This window comes from Sinocyclocheilus anshuiensis, unplaced genomic scaffold, assembly GCF_001515605.1.
Source record: "Sinocyclocheilus anshuiensis isolate Anshui unplaced genomic scaffold, SAMN03320099.WGS_v1.1 scaffold1003, whole genome shotgun sequence".
Lineage (NCBI taxonomy): Eukaryota > Metazoa > Chordata > Actinopteri > Cypriniformes > Cyprinidae > Sinocyclocheilus > Sinocyclocheilus anshuiensis.
The window spans coordinates 1898086-1912786 of NW_015542495.1; the positions used below are offsets into that span (position 1 = coordinate 1898086).

The window sequence follows — 14701 nt, forward strand, 5'->3', positions numbered from 1 at the left end:
GCACATGTTTGTATTTACATACATAATAAATATACACAGTACAAACATATATATTATGTAAAGAAAAAGTTTTATTTTGGATTCGGTTAATCGCGATTAATCGTTTGGCAGCACTAATATTTATATATAATATAAATTATATGAATATAAATATATACATGTAAATATTTTCAAAATATATACCTGCATGTGTGTGTATTTATATATACATAATAAATATACACAGCACACACATATTCTGTAAACAAAAACGTTTATTTTGGATGGGATTAATCGCGATGAATCGTTTGACAGCACTAGAATAAACATTTCAGATGTCATTACATCAGTGATACTCAGCCCTAGTGCGTGTTCTTACCAGCTGCCGTAGTCATAATCAAAGCCAATGGTGATCTCACTCCCCTTGGAGATGGACCTCAGAGAGTAAATGTATAAATGCAGCATGCCGTCCTCGATTACGTGCCGCACCTCAGCGTTGGGAGTGCAGGAGCGACGAATGAATCGGGCCTCGTTTCCGAAGCTCCGTGCGTCCACACACATTTCCAAACCGTCAAACTTAGAGTAGAACAATACAAAAGGGTATGGCCTGCGAATAAAAACGTTATAAACAAAAACGGGGAACCAAAATTAATGCTCAAAAGCACAAAGTGTCTTTTCAAGTACCTCTTAAAGAAGTAACCATTGGCTTCAAATTGCTGTCGTAGCATGACCTTCCCCCTGTACTCGATTATGAGCGAATCGGCAGCCAAGTCCCGAACAGCCTTAAGAATGCGCTTGTTCTTCTGTACGTGACTCTGGGAGGAAAAAGTCACAATGAGCATGACGTACAAAGCCACAAACAGCGCACCAGAAATGCAGACCAATATTCTGGTGGAATTAGAATATGAGTATTATACCTCTACGGGTGGTTTGAAGGCTGCAGTGTGTGTATTGTAGGCCAGCGTTTTGCCATCTCTGGCTTCTTTTACTCTTAGCAGTATCCGTACTTCTTCACTGTACTGGTTACTGCTGGCTTCCTCATAGCGCTCCATCCACGACTTCATCTTATTCTCCCAAAGAGAGGGAGGATCTGTCGGCTCACACTCGGGAGCTGAGCCCTGAGGATAGAAGATGGAAAACAAGCAGCGTAAGCATGCGTAACACACATACGAATAGTTATTCGGGGGGGTAAATTTGGATAGCTCCAGAGTACCCCACCTTTACTCTAGATGATTTTCTAGAGCCTTCACGGAATGACTGAAAGACAAAAACAAGCAGAAATCAGACTTGTATGTTTCAAAGCAGGTGAAATAACTGATTTTGGTTCCATGACATTTATAAACAATATTCAAATAGACAACAAAAAGCAAAACAAAACACATGACTGCATTAAATTGATCAAAAGTGACAGTAAAGACATTTCTAATGCAACAAAAGTTTTCTGCTTCAAATAAATACTGTTACTTTGGACTTTCTACACAAAATCTTCTGAGAGAAAAACTTTTATTTATTATTATTATTTTTTTTTTTTTAAGTCATTCATTTTTTCATTTTTGAAGTCCCGTTTACATTTACTAGAAGTGTTTGTTGTGTGATTCAGACCTTCTTGGCCCTGGCTGTAGCTGGGGGCTCCTTTTCTCCACTCTTCTTTCGTTTCTTATCAGCCTGTTTGTTGCCGAGACGTGCTGTTGTGAGTGTGATGCTGGTGGGGGTGTGCTGAAACGCTGTGTACAACTCTAGTGGAACCTCATCCCCGCTTTCTGTAGCACTGGTGTCCCCGTCTGCAACAATAGACATTTACATGAGCTTTTACACTGAATTTACCACCTTAACCATCATAATACAATTGATATTTACCCCTTAACCATAAATATAAAGTAACTGTAGTTTGAACAGACACTATTGTCCTCAAAGTGCACTTTGACATTGACTCAAGCTGCAGTTGTAAAGCATCTAAAGGCCTTTCCACACTGAGCGCGATGCGAAAAAGCAAAGCGAATTGCCGACGAATGGTGCTTTCACACCGAATGCAAAACGATTGTTCACCTTCTGCTAATTCACGCCTGCACGCTAGGTGATTATTAAAGTATTTGCTTACCCACTTTAAACTACCATTGAGTGCTTGTAATAACTTCCAGTTGTGATCTATAGTTGATTTTGATTAATAAGCAGACACATGCACTCTTTGTATGTTTAATAATGCTACACTGCTAATATTTGTCATAAACATTGCTATTAAAATATCGTGAGATGCATACAAAACACATACAGAAAATATATCGTCATAATCATGTCTATTTGATTTCATATTTCATGTGTATGTCTACTTGCTTTCATATTTCATGTGTAGAAAAAGAGTGAACGCATTTTGACTCATAACACTCGCGCACGCGGAAGAAAACGGACGGTGCTCTCCAGATCGCGTGATTCAGTGGAGAATAATTAGAAATGTTATTCTGTATAAAGAACATGTGAGAATAAATCTGTTCTCAAATACCAACGACAACAAGAACTGAGCTTCCACTCTCTTCTCTTATCCGGGATACTCTTCTTCTGTGTTTGTTTGCACTGGTTTTCGAAACAGCGCCACCACTCTTGCTTTTTTGTGCAACAGCAGCTGCTCCGGTCAAGTGATCCTAGCTCAAATCTTATTGGACGGCCCGTGTTTTCACTTTGCGAAACTGAAAAGATTCGTCGGACTGGTTCGAAAAAAAAACATTTGCATTTTCGGTGCCCGAATGTTCGTGGTCTATGTGGAAGCATCCATAGAAATCTGTTGTTTTATTCCAGTGCGTCATCGCGTCCGATATTCGTTTTGCTTTTTCGCGTTCAGTGTGGAAAGGCCTTAAGATGTACCAAGAGGCCGAGAGCTCAGATATTTCCAACCTTAAGAAATCTCTAGCAATTATTGACATCACTACAAGCAGAGCTTCTTATAGAATTGCCAGCATAGATTACAGGAAGGTCAGGAATACATTTCACATTATACAAAAGCTCATGATCCTGTATTGTGTAAAGTCTTCAGACTCTAAAGATGCTCATCTGCAGCTGAACTGTGGGAAAAAGCAGCAGTGGCATTGCTGCTTTGGGAGAGGTTGACCATGTCTATAGGTGTGTTTGTTTGTGTGTATGCATGAAAAAAAAAAAAAACTCACCAGACATGTTCTCTCTCTTCCTGGTTTGCAGCAGGATGGCGTGCTCTCGGTCCAGGGTGCGTGGCTGACAGCGTTCACACAGGTAGGTCTCGGGAATGTGCTGCCGGTCGATCCCCATGCAGTCTATGTGCTGCCACACACTAATACACAAAGAGTTATGAATGAGGAGAAATGGCTTCAATTATTTTGATTCTTCTGTATTATTTGACTGTGAACAAAGGGACTGACAGATCCTACTATTTAAACATTCAATCAACTGTAAGTTTTCATCTACACACTGAATTCCCAGCACTGTTACATGTCTTGTCGGCAGTGCTAATCTCATAAACAAAGAATGGGATCCTATCCCAGCAAACATTAATGCCACTGTTTAGAGAACAAAAAACGGGTAATGCTGGAAAAAAAAATTATCTGTAGTATTTTAACAGATAAAGCTACAACCAAAATAAACATTGTTCTTAAAAAAATACTTGAGCTTGAATTTTTTGTCTTTGTAAAAATACATCCAATTACATTGACAATTTTTATTAGCCATAAAATAAAATCAACATCAATATACAAAGTAGCTGGAAATAATGAACAAAATGTAAAACTTTTTTTTTTTTTAAATGCATTTAAAATAAGGGCTGGTCATTATGTTAGATTACATAGCTCTGAACTATCAAGAAAAGAATTGTCCAAAATATAAAACATAATATTTTGCAAAAATTAATATTTTAATAGTACATAAACTACTGTTCAAAAGTTTGGGACTGATAAGATTTTTAATACATTTTTTAATGTTTTTTAATATTTGTCTTTATCAAGAATACAGTACAAATTTTACATTTTTCACATTTTATTATAATTTAAAAGAACTGTTTTCTCTCTTAATACATTTTAAAATGTAATTTATTCCTGTAATCCAAAGCTAAGTTTTCAGCATCCGTACTCATTACTATTCTTCAGAAATCATTCTAATGCTGATTTGGTGCTTAAGAAATATTTCTTAATATTTTGGTCAAAACAGTGATACATTTTTTCAAAGACTGTTAGATAAATAGAAATAATAGCATTTACTTGAAATTAGAAATGTTGTGTAGCATTATAAATATCTTTATCACTTTTGTTGAATTTAAAGTGTCCTTGCGCCATATAAGTATAGCACAGACATTTTTACCCTACATCTGAGAGCATATCTGGGGCATCTATGCCCTTTTAGACAATTTTTGACAGATACAGGTCTCTAATTAGTGGTCGATCGATACTGTTTTTTTGACAGCCGATGCCGATATCTTGGAAAGCAGGGTGGCCGATGGCCGATATAAAGCCGATAAATATTTAAGAAATTTGAAATCATTTGAAAATGGATTAAAAAATAAATGTGTAAAATAAACATGCTAATACTTTAAATGACAAAGTATTTTTCACAAATAAACAAATATTTAATAAAAATATACTTAAAAAGGAAGCAAACATTGTAAAAGGGCACTCAGTATTCTGGGAAGTTTGTGTGCATTGGGAATCACATTTTTTCAAATAAAGCCCAGGTAACACTCATTTTACATACAGCACACAGTGAAAATGTCTGTATTTAATTTGCACGGACCGACCATCATGCAGAGTACACGCGATCATGCAGGATACAAATGCACACTTCACAAGATCTCACAGCTGGATTCGACTAAGTTTGCAAGCCTTTTGAAATTAGATGTTCATTAGTCATTCAAAGATTTGTTTAAATTATGTAAATGCGTATTTGCTGAATGCTGACGGCAAACGAGAAAGTATTATAATGTTTGCCTTTCTATTACTAACAATATAAAAGCAATCGTTATAATACTTTTTTGTATACATTTTAATTCCTTTGTTTAACAGTTCTACCTGATTATTAGATAGACTTCTGTCCGTGGACAGAACTGTTAACGACGATAGCGAACAAGAGGGAGAATGTGAGCACTGTGTGTTCAGGTGCTGCCGTTCTCAGCGCCGTCAAAATAAAAGTCGAAACGCATCGGCCAAACAGAAAAACTTATTGGCTGATGCCGATATTTGAAAAATGCCAAATATCGGCCTTGGCGATATATATCGGTCAACCACTATCTCTAATACCTAGAAAATATATTTTTTTATATCAAATATTACATTAAAACACTAAATTACACACATCTGTGACACCTTTGTCACTCTTAGTGGCATCTTTGCCATCTTAATGTCTGACTCTGTCTAGGACCCACCGGTTGTACTACACATGGTTCTTTAAAGGGTTAGTTCACCCAAAAATGAAAATTCTGTCAATAATTCCAATAACCTCCATGTCGTTCCAAAACCGTAAGACCTTTGTTCATCTTCAGAACACAAATTAAGATATTTTTGATGAAATCTGAGAGCTCTCTGACCCTGCACAGAAAGTAATCAGCTTTGTTTACGTACAGCATGTGCGCACTTTCTCCTGAACGTAAACAACGCTGATTACATTGATTACATTCTGGGGAAAGCACGTGCATGCATCGTGGTACTCTCCAAAATGGCGAAAGACGGTAAATAAATTGTTATTTTTGTTTTCTTTAAAAAAAGTACATTGCAGTTGTGTTGCTGTCTATGCAGGTCAGAAAGCTCTCGGATTTCAACAAAAATATCTTAATTTGTGTTCCGAAGATGAACGAAGGTCTTACGGGTTTGGAACGACACGAGGGTGAGCAATTAATGATAGAATTTTCATTTTTGGTTGAACTATCCCTTTAAACCAGGCCTCATCTCAAGAACTAATAAGCTCCAGATATATAAAGCATTTTAAACAGCTTATGACAGATAGGTTTTGAAGCACAGCCATGAATGCTGTAATTACACATGTAGACATAGTTTGAACATGTCGAAGTGTGTGATCCCACCTGCAGTTGTCGCAGCAGATCATGTAGCCATCGTCATGGGTGAAGCCGCAAATGCAGCGTGTGATGTCAGCACCGTAGCTGCCGTCTTCCGAGGTGCTGAGCGTGGTACCACGCGACGCCTCGTCCTGCCCGCCCGGCACGAACAAGTTCTCGCCTGGCCGGCCCCCGGACACAAACAGACCCTCGTCCGGCCGGATCAGCACCGAGGGAGGCGGGGACGCCGGCGGGGTGGGTGGGGGTCGCGCCCCATAATTGTGGTCCTGGAGGAGGAACCATTAGAAAGTCGTGAAGCGAAAGCATGATCAGATAACACAGAATGCAGATAAGCAGGTCAACAATGTAATTGCAGGAAGGAGTGTGGCGTGTTTTGCTGGGGGACGATACTCACGGCGTAAGGCAGACCGAAGTAGCCGTGGGAGCCGCTGCTGTAAATCTGGTGAGGGTAGCTGGACTTCTCAACTACCACAGAGCTCGCCTCCACAGATTCTGGTCTACTCCATACACACAAACACACAGGGAAAAAAAAAGAGAGAGAGAGAGGCCAGAATGAGGAACAAGTCTGACAAGGCGTGTTTTTTAAGCATACAAAAAAAAAAGAAACAGGTTTGACAGCAGTGAAACAATAGGGAAAGGAAGATCGAAGATTAACAAAGCTTGCTGGGTTGCAAGGAGAAGTTTAGTTTATTCACCAACGAATCAACGGTTGTGTTTGCACCAGTCATTACATATTTTAGCATGACACAGAACACGACAGACCTTAGTAGTGACTTGCTATCTGTACACACGTGTGTGTGTGTGTCCTGTCATGCCCTCAGCTGGCGGGACAAGGCTTGTACAAAGTGAAATAACAGGATCACACTTCTCTGTAATCTCACAATGTAGTCTGTCACAAACCCCAATCCCTATCTGGACCACACAAACATGCCCAACGAAAGAGCCCTCGCTTCCACGTGTTATTAGAAGCGAAGGAAATGAATGGAAGAAGATTTAGAGTAAAACCAGAAATGGCAGAAGTTTTTTTGCGTATAAAATTGGCTGCAAAAGAGCACTTAATGCCAAGTTTCGTTGGCAGAAAGGACACGGAGTAAAATGGACCATTCCAGGCAGATTTATAATCGTATATATAAACATAACAGTAATTATTTGCACACAAAAACTGTGTCAAGGTCACGCAGCCACTCTGATAATAGTACAGAAACAGATTACACGCTTAACCTAACACCAATGCACTCACATAAACAACAGTTACAGGGTAATTTGCATATTACTACTACACTCGTGCACACGAAGAAAGCAAGTGCTGTTTTCAACACGTGAGACGACACAAAAACAAGCACATATATACTTCAAAATATACCGTAGTCCTTAAAAAAAAAAACTGTATTATCTATAAAAATGGTTCTAAACCTACCATAAATCAAAGTGTCTGCAGCGTAAACAGCACAAGCAGCATGACAAACCGCTCTGTATTTGTTTTTTTCCCCCTGTTTTTGCTGTATTCCCACTTTCCTCTTAATCATGTCTTACTGCAAGCGAAGAGAAAATCTGTACCTGCTGGCCTTCTCGTCACATTCACCTCGTGCTGTCTGTCCCTACCTCACGTTCACACTTCCTGATTCAGTTGGCGCTTTGCAGCCCAACTGTCAAAGTGAAAGTGTGTGAACTGCTGAGGGGCGGACCCTTGAGACACACACAAGTCAAATGAGAACAAGAGCTCTTATGAAGAAATGGCCCTTCCAGGCAGGCGATAAATGATTAGCAGGTTTTATTGATGCTTTTATGTTGCGGTGTGGTTTTAGCGATAAGATTATCAATGCAGGACAGGTGACAAGCCGGGGGATTTCCTGAGCATCAGTGACAAACTACAGTGTCTTTACGAAAAAACAGTTGCCTCTCTCAGCAAGGTTAGGAGGAGGACTTTAAATAGGCAGCGAGTCAAAAGGAGACAGAGAGAAGGTGTTTGAGTAGGTGCAAATGCAGAGAGGGGTTTGACCGATTGAAAAAAAAAAAGAAAAAAGAAAAAAAAGATTACCCATAAATGCAGCATTAAAACGCAACATTATTTTGATCACATAAAATAATTATGACATTTTGTTTTGTTAATGGTTCGCAAACATTTGCATTACTCCGTGTGTAATTTGAAATGAACCTCAAACTGTTACTGTCCTGTGTAATAACTTTCTCCTCTGAAATTTCAAAATACATTGACAGCTAAAAGTCAGTCTTCTCAAAATATTGTTTGGTGACGAATCAGTGCACAAATTACACACTTTACCTTTAACACCTGGTCCGAACCAGTCCCAACGCGATAAGATTTTTTGTCCACACACTAGACATGACAATTCTACAAGACACGACAAAATCAATCACAAATCACAGCCAATTGGAAGAGCAAGCGAGGCCTCTCTCTGCAAGCTCACTACTGTCTCATACTTGCATTGAAACAGTTGGTTATATATTCTAATAAATAGAAATTAAACAATTTTAACATTATTCAAAATACATACTCAATGACTGATAGAATCTTTGTCTTGGAATACACTCAACAAAAAGTTCACAGTTTGACCAGTTCTTTTTCCTTTAGTTAATTTTCAAGATCTGAGGGAAATTATCCATTGTCGCTTTCATTATTCATTAAGTCACGCAAACAATATATTTAAACCCAAATTAATATTGTACAAAAATGCTTGTCATATATCATTGTTGAGGCTCGTTAGGACACAGTGTAAAGGTCCTTGAACACCAAGTCCGAAAGGAAATACTTTATTTTAAGGTGTCCTTGTTACACGTTACATGTACTTACTATTATAATAAATAGAGAGGAAGGAGAGTTCCACCTCCTTATCCCGAGCTATTCAAAGTTTACTTCAGGATGTCAGTCTGATGCTTTGCTAGCGATACTGTTTGCTTGTACGGTGGCTCTGAATTGTCAAAACACCTCTCAAAATGCTTGCTACGGATGCGAAAAAAGCAAAAAATTTAACCCAATCTGAATTTGTTTATGACAGACGAAGGTTTCGGAGGCAGTGTGTAAACGTGAGGTCGTATTTATTTTTTGATGTGCAAAAAATTCGGGCGAGAATTTCGGGCTCAGTGTGCAAGGACCTTAAGGCTTGTAAAATTTAAAACAATGTAGTTGCCGACAGTTGACATTGTGTAGTTAAAAACAGATACATATTAACCATATATGATATATTATGTATTATTTATATATTTCATACATTTTTACATAGAATATAACATGTTTAATTTCAATATATGCTTTTGTTTATATAGAAAAAATAAAAAGATATAAACAGGACCAATTACTGCGTGGTCAGGAGTTGAGGAGTGTGGTGCGTCAGAATTGTGAAATAACTGGAATTGTGGAATTGGAATTATTAATCGGAATGAATGTTTTGCGGTTAAATGCCATAATTAAATAACAACCTTAATATGGAAATAACATCGCAGCACACCAAAAAAAAAAAAAACTGATCACAGAGAGAAAACACATGAGAGATGGAAGAGACAGAGGACAGCATGTGTGGTGATGTAATTGAAGCTCCAATTAAATGTAACGGGAATGCATGTGCTAATCATAGCCCACCACTCCAGAGACAGCTTAATATAGAACAGACAATTCACACACATACACACCTGTTGAGAGAGAGTGGGGCGACAGATAGGGCACAGAAAGAGTTACATTACATGCATAGACATGAAATCACTCAAAGCACAAAGCAGTGTCCATCTAGGGCTAGATGAGGTTTAGAGGGAATACAGCAGCCGTTTCGGGTCCAATGGCATTTTAACGGACTGTCTGTTGACATCACGGTGATGCACAATGCCTGGTAACCATGGCAACCTCTGCCGCAGGCCTAGGGTGGGCTGACCCTGACTGAGGAGTAATGTCAGGAACAAGCAAAAATCCACGTAGGAGAAGCTCGGATGAGATCTGGCGATGCGTAGACCACCCAGAGATAAACAACGTAACATTTATTTTCTGTACGTGGCGTTTCTCGTTTAGCAGCAGGTGGAGATCTTTCCTAAAGCTTGTGGAATAAATCTGGCGTAACAGACAGGCGTAAGGACACCCGAAAGACACTAACACCCAGACGGGCGTAAAGCTGCGCGGCAGCACAGCCTCTTAAGCAGGCTTAAGCTCCAGGGCCCAGCTGTCACTCAGCCGGTCGCCATGACAACAGACCCTGCCCAGTGCAAGGGAGAGCACCATGGCAACACAAAGTGACGAGGCAATGGGACAGAGCTCCACATTTAAAGAGAAACACACTGCTTTCATTCAAGTGCATGCTGCAGAGGGGAGGGGTCTGCTGTGCGGCACGTGATGTCCCATCTATTAGACCTTTAACAGCTGCGCTTTCTGCGCTGAAACTAATAGGATGTAGGAGAAATTTTATGAATAGTACTGTGCAAGACATGCTTACTGATGCTACAAATACAGAACTGTAAACAAAAAGATTTATTCTGAATGCTATTAAGCATTTTCTAATGGGGACAGTAGACAGGATAAATTTAAATGGTGTCATTGGCTCAATCTTTTTTTTTTTTTTTAAATAAATAGCTCAAGGGGAAGTTCTTTTTGTTCTTTGCTTAGGGGTAAAAAAAAAGTTGGAAATACCTTTGCAGCTGTTTACTGTTAACGTCCAGATCACACACACACACACACACACACACACACAAACACAAAAACACGAGATGTGTTTCCATCTTCATTTGAAACTAACTCTAGCACTCTCTATTCTAATTCTATTTAATCTACTTTTCTTTTTTTATTTAAAAACAAAAAAGAAAACAAAAAACACTTGACCCATTAACACTTTCATTCTCTATTCTAATTCTATTCGAACTACTTGTTTTCTTTAAAAAGAAAAAAAGAGCCTCCAACATTAGCAGTCTCTATTCTTTTGAATGGTTTTATTTTATTACAAAAAGACCCTCTAACATTAGCGTTCCCTATTCTTTTTCTATTCTATCTAATTGCTTTCTTTTTATTTATTATATATAAAAAAAAAACTTGCTATGTGTACTGCTTTAGGCTAACTGAGACTTGTCACAACACTTACATTATTGCTCTTTTGTTGGTTTTGATTGCTTCTCTTGTCCTCTTTTGTAAGTCGCTTTGGATAAAAGCATATGCTAAATGACTAAATGTAAATGTAAATATGTATCTATCTATCTCTCTATATACGTGTAATTTTTTTCCCCTTACAAAATGCATACAAAACTTATAACTCTTTAAATTTTCAATTCCTCACACAAAGCAATACATGCTTTCAGAAGACTTGCTGGTGCACAAGTCATACCGATCACTTTTATTGTGTTTTACTGTCAATTTTTGAGCTTGACAGCTCCAGTCCTCATTCACTTCCATTGTTTGGAAAAGCTACATAACTTATGTTCTATAGAAAAATCTTTTTTTTTTCTGTGGAAGCAACAGCAGCAGAGCATGTTTCTGATGAGAAAGAAGCAGATAGATGAGAACGGAAGCGGTTGGTGGAAAAATCTGACTACAGATGCGTTTCTCTCTGCTGATGCAACCAGAAAATGAACAAAATGAAACAAAAGGTAGTGATGAGTCAATATGAAAGGACAACGACAGAAACGGAGAAACTCACTCTGAGCCTGCAGCCATGTCCAGGTATGAGGTGTTGGCCGTGCCCACCCCTACTGGGATGACTACGCTCATGACGTTCTGTGCTGGGAGTCTCTTGTCCTACTGAGTCCAGAGCACAGCAATCCAAAACACTGAGGCATGTCAGCCACAGCACTCATTGCACACATCTAAGTGCATCCACAAGGCCTGCAAAAACACAGAGAGAAAGAGAGAAATATCACTGTTAAGTGTTTGACAATCAACTTTACACCAGACTCAAGATATAACACAAACAGAGCTATAAAAACGTGACGGGGGCACATTCATAGACACTACATGTAGGGTAGGGCTGTCAAAATGGCTGAAAAACTAAATTCGAATTTTTTACTTAAATATTATCAATATTCTAATTATATTCCAATTTAAAAGGCATAATTTCAGTTAGGGGGAAAAAAGTTTTTGGTTTTCCAATTTAAAAGGCATAATTTCAGTTAGGGGGAAAAAAGTTTTTGGTTTCTCTCCTGAGGCCACAAGAGGGCGCATCGAGCAAAATATTATGCACGTTTCTTCAAAGCATAATAAAATAACACGACTATCTTTGAAAAAAGTGCATAATGTTTAAAATAATGTTTATAAACCTTATATAATTACTAAAGTTGCTTAAACAATTAGAAACAAAACAGCATCATGCATGTATAGTTTAATACAAAGGACCGAAAACCAATCACAAATAGTACTTTCTTCATTTAAAAACTTGAGATGCAGTGGGATGGGGAAAACCGCCATAAAGTCTTGAGACATGTTTTTTAAAAAGTTGAACTTGCATTAATTTTACATAGCTTTCTAAACATGCGGCTCTCTTGTGTGAGACGCGAGTGCAATGGTGATAGATGTCCCTCTAGAAAATGTGATAAATATGCGTTCTGTGTGAACGGCTTGGTTTCGGTTTTGATGTAAACAACATCATCTCCGCATTGATTGTTCTCTTTTTCTGCAATATTTTGAATGAACAACGTAGCAGCGCCGCATCTAGTGGGTTCAACTGGATAGGCTAAAAAAGCATTAAAATGCATTGACACTTACATGGTCATCGCATCTTGTGTGCCACTGATAAGGCTGCCTGATGCACACCTAAAATTCAAATGCAACGTTTTTGCATTCGAATGTGGATTTTTATCTTGAATTTGACGAATATTCGAAATGCGAATTTTTTTTGACAGCCCTATTACAGAGCACATATTACAAAACCTGGGTCATTACAGCTAGTATTGTAAACAGGATATGACTCCTTTCAAAGAGTAACTATGATTCATAGAACAAATATGAGGCCATGGTTGGCCCTGAAAGCTAATATTATTTGTGCAGACATCAACAGAAAAACTATATATAAAATAACTTGTTACTTAAAGTTAATAGATAAACTACTAAAGATCGGTTTGTGCTTCAACACGTTAGTTTGGGTAAAGTTTCCCTAGCCCTAAAAGAAAAAAAAAAGAAAAAATCAGTGTTTGAACATGTCCTTTGTAAGACATGGGAGGGGAAGTGAAGATTGTGTGGCAAAACTGCGTCCAATAACAGTGCTCGACCTTTGCAGAAACAACAAACAGGGTGAAGTGACTCCGCATTGACTCAAGGGGGCGCAGTTGCATGCTTGGAAGTGAAGGAGGAAGAGAGAGAGAGAGGAAATACAACATGGAGGCGGCCTTTTACATTCTCCGCTCTCATCCATATATGTCCACTCATCCTGAGCGTGCACAGAGACGTGTGGTTGCTGCATTGCTTGCAAGAGGATTTAATGTGTGCAAATGGCGGAGGCAAAAACAAAAACGATGGATGGAAAGATGAATGATTAAGCTTTGTATGTGTCTGGCAGATGGAGACGAAGAGAAGCAGCTCTGTGGATAAAGGAGGGAACTGGCATTGACGGACAGCAAAAGGCAGCCGCAATAGCCAATCAGGGGCTGCCCTTGCAATAACGTTTTAATCCTGGTCATAGGGGCTAAATATGTCCCACTGACATACTTCCCCTGGAACAACAAACAGCGTGGCGACAAAGGAATTAAAGTGTGTGTGTGTGTTGTGGTGATAAGTGGGATTAGAGGAGGGGCCAGATGCTGGGACATACAGTCTACAGATGAAACCTAGATTTTGGCAAGACTGTTCAGCTACAAAACAGAAAACAGGATAGAGGAATACTAGCATTGTGCTAGTGACTTCGCCTTCAGTTAAATAAAAAAAAAATAATAAAAAATATATATATATATATATATATATGTGCGTGTATGTGTGTGTGAGAAAGAGAGTATGTATGTACTAGTGTTGTCAAAAGACCCGGTATTTCGGTACCAAGTCGGTACTAAAAAAATGAAAACGTTACGGTACCAGGAATTTGCAAATAGAGTTCAAGTCTGTGGGAAACACCGCTTCTGTTATGAATATTATTCAATATTTTAATTTGAATGTCGGATTGAAATGAACATCGCTGTTATTAGAGTAGTTAATCGTTAGCATAAGTGCGGCTAACGCTAATATAATGAACATTAGAATTAAGTTTCTTTATGAACTATTTAATGCTCCTATAACTTTTATTAGGGTTAAAAAAACAGGAGGACATGATGATATTTACTATTTTTACTTACCAGAGGCTTTTAAATGAATTGTGAATCTAAAATATGCGTGTTAGAGAATGTACAAATGGTTAACATTGTGTCATATCAGTCAGAAAAGCAGTTCTGGGCATTTTTTTATTTTTTAGCTAACTGAGTTAGTTGTTATTCTTGTCTGAATAACTCTAGAAGGTTTTAAAAGCCCTTTAAAATTAAATATGTACACAGTTTGGATTAAATGAAGTATAGTCAAATTTTTAAATTAGCGTGTTTTTGTGTTTTGCTTTGGTACCGAAATTGGTACCGAGAACCGTGGATTTTCACGGGTATTGGTACCGAATACTGAAATTTTGGTACCGTGACAACACTAGTATGTACAATGCTGTGAAAAGGTTTTTGCTCCCTTCCTGTGTTTTACATTTTTTGCATATTTGTCACACTTAAAATATTCAGATCATCAAACTAATTTTAATATTACACAAAGATAATGCAAGT

General features: G+C 38.3%; 1 protein-coding gene across 1 annotated transcript in view; it reads right to left on the reverse strand.

The window, feature by feature from the left end:
- The window catches only part of LOC107694189 (histone-lysine N-methyltransferase 2E-like), a 39751-nt gene that overhangs the window by 11157 nt on the left and 13893 nt on the right, over positions 1-14701 (reverse strand). The window contains exons 2-10 of the mRNA XM_016493826.1: positions 11623-11807; positions 6393-6495; positions 6005-6264; positions 3135-3274; positions 1582-1760; positions 1198-1236; positions 897-1097; positions 664-794; positions 451-586 (exon numbers count right to left, since the gene is read on the reverse strand). Coding sequence (XP_016349312.1) covers positions 451-586; positions 664-794; positions 897-1097; positions 1198-1236; positions 1582-1760; positions 3135-3274; positions 6005-6264; positions 6393-6495; positions 11623-11693 — 1260 coding nt within the window. The 5' untranslated portion in view covers positions 11694-11807. The remainder of the gene's footprint in view (positions 1-450; positions 587-663; positions 795-896; positions 1098-1197; positions 1237-1581; positions 1761-3134; positions 3275-6004; positions 6265-6392; positions 6496-11622; positions 11808-14701) is intronic.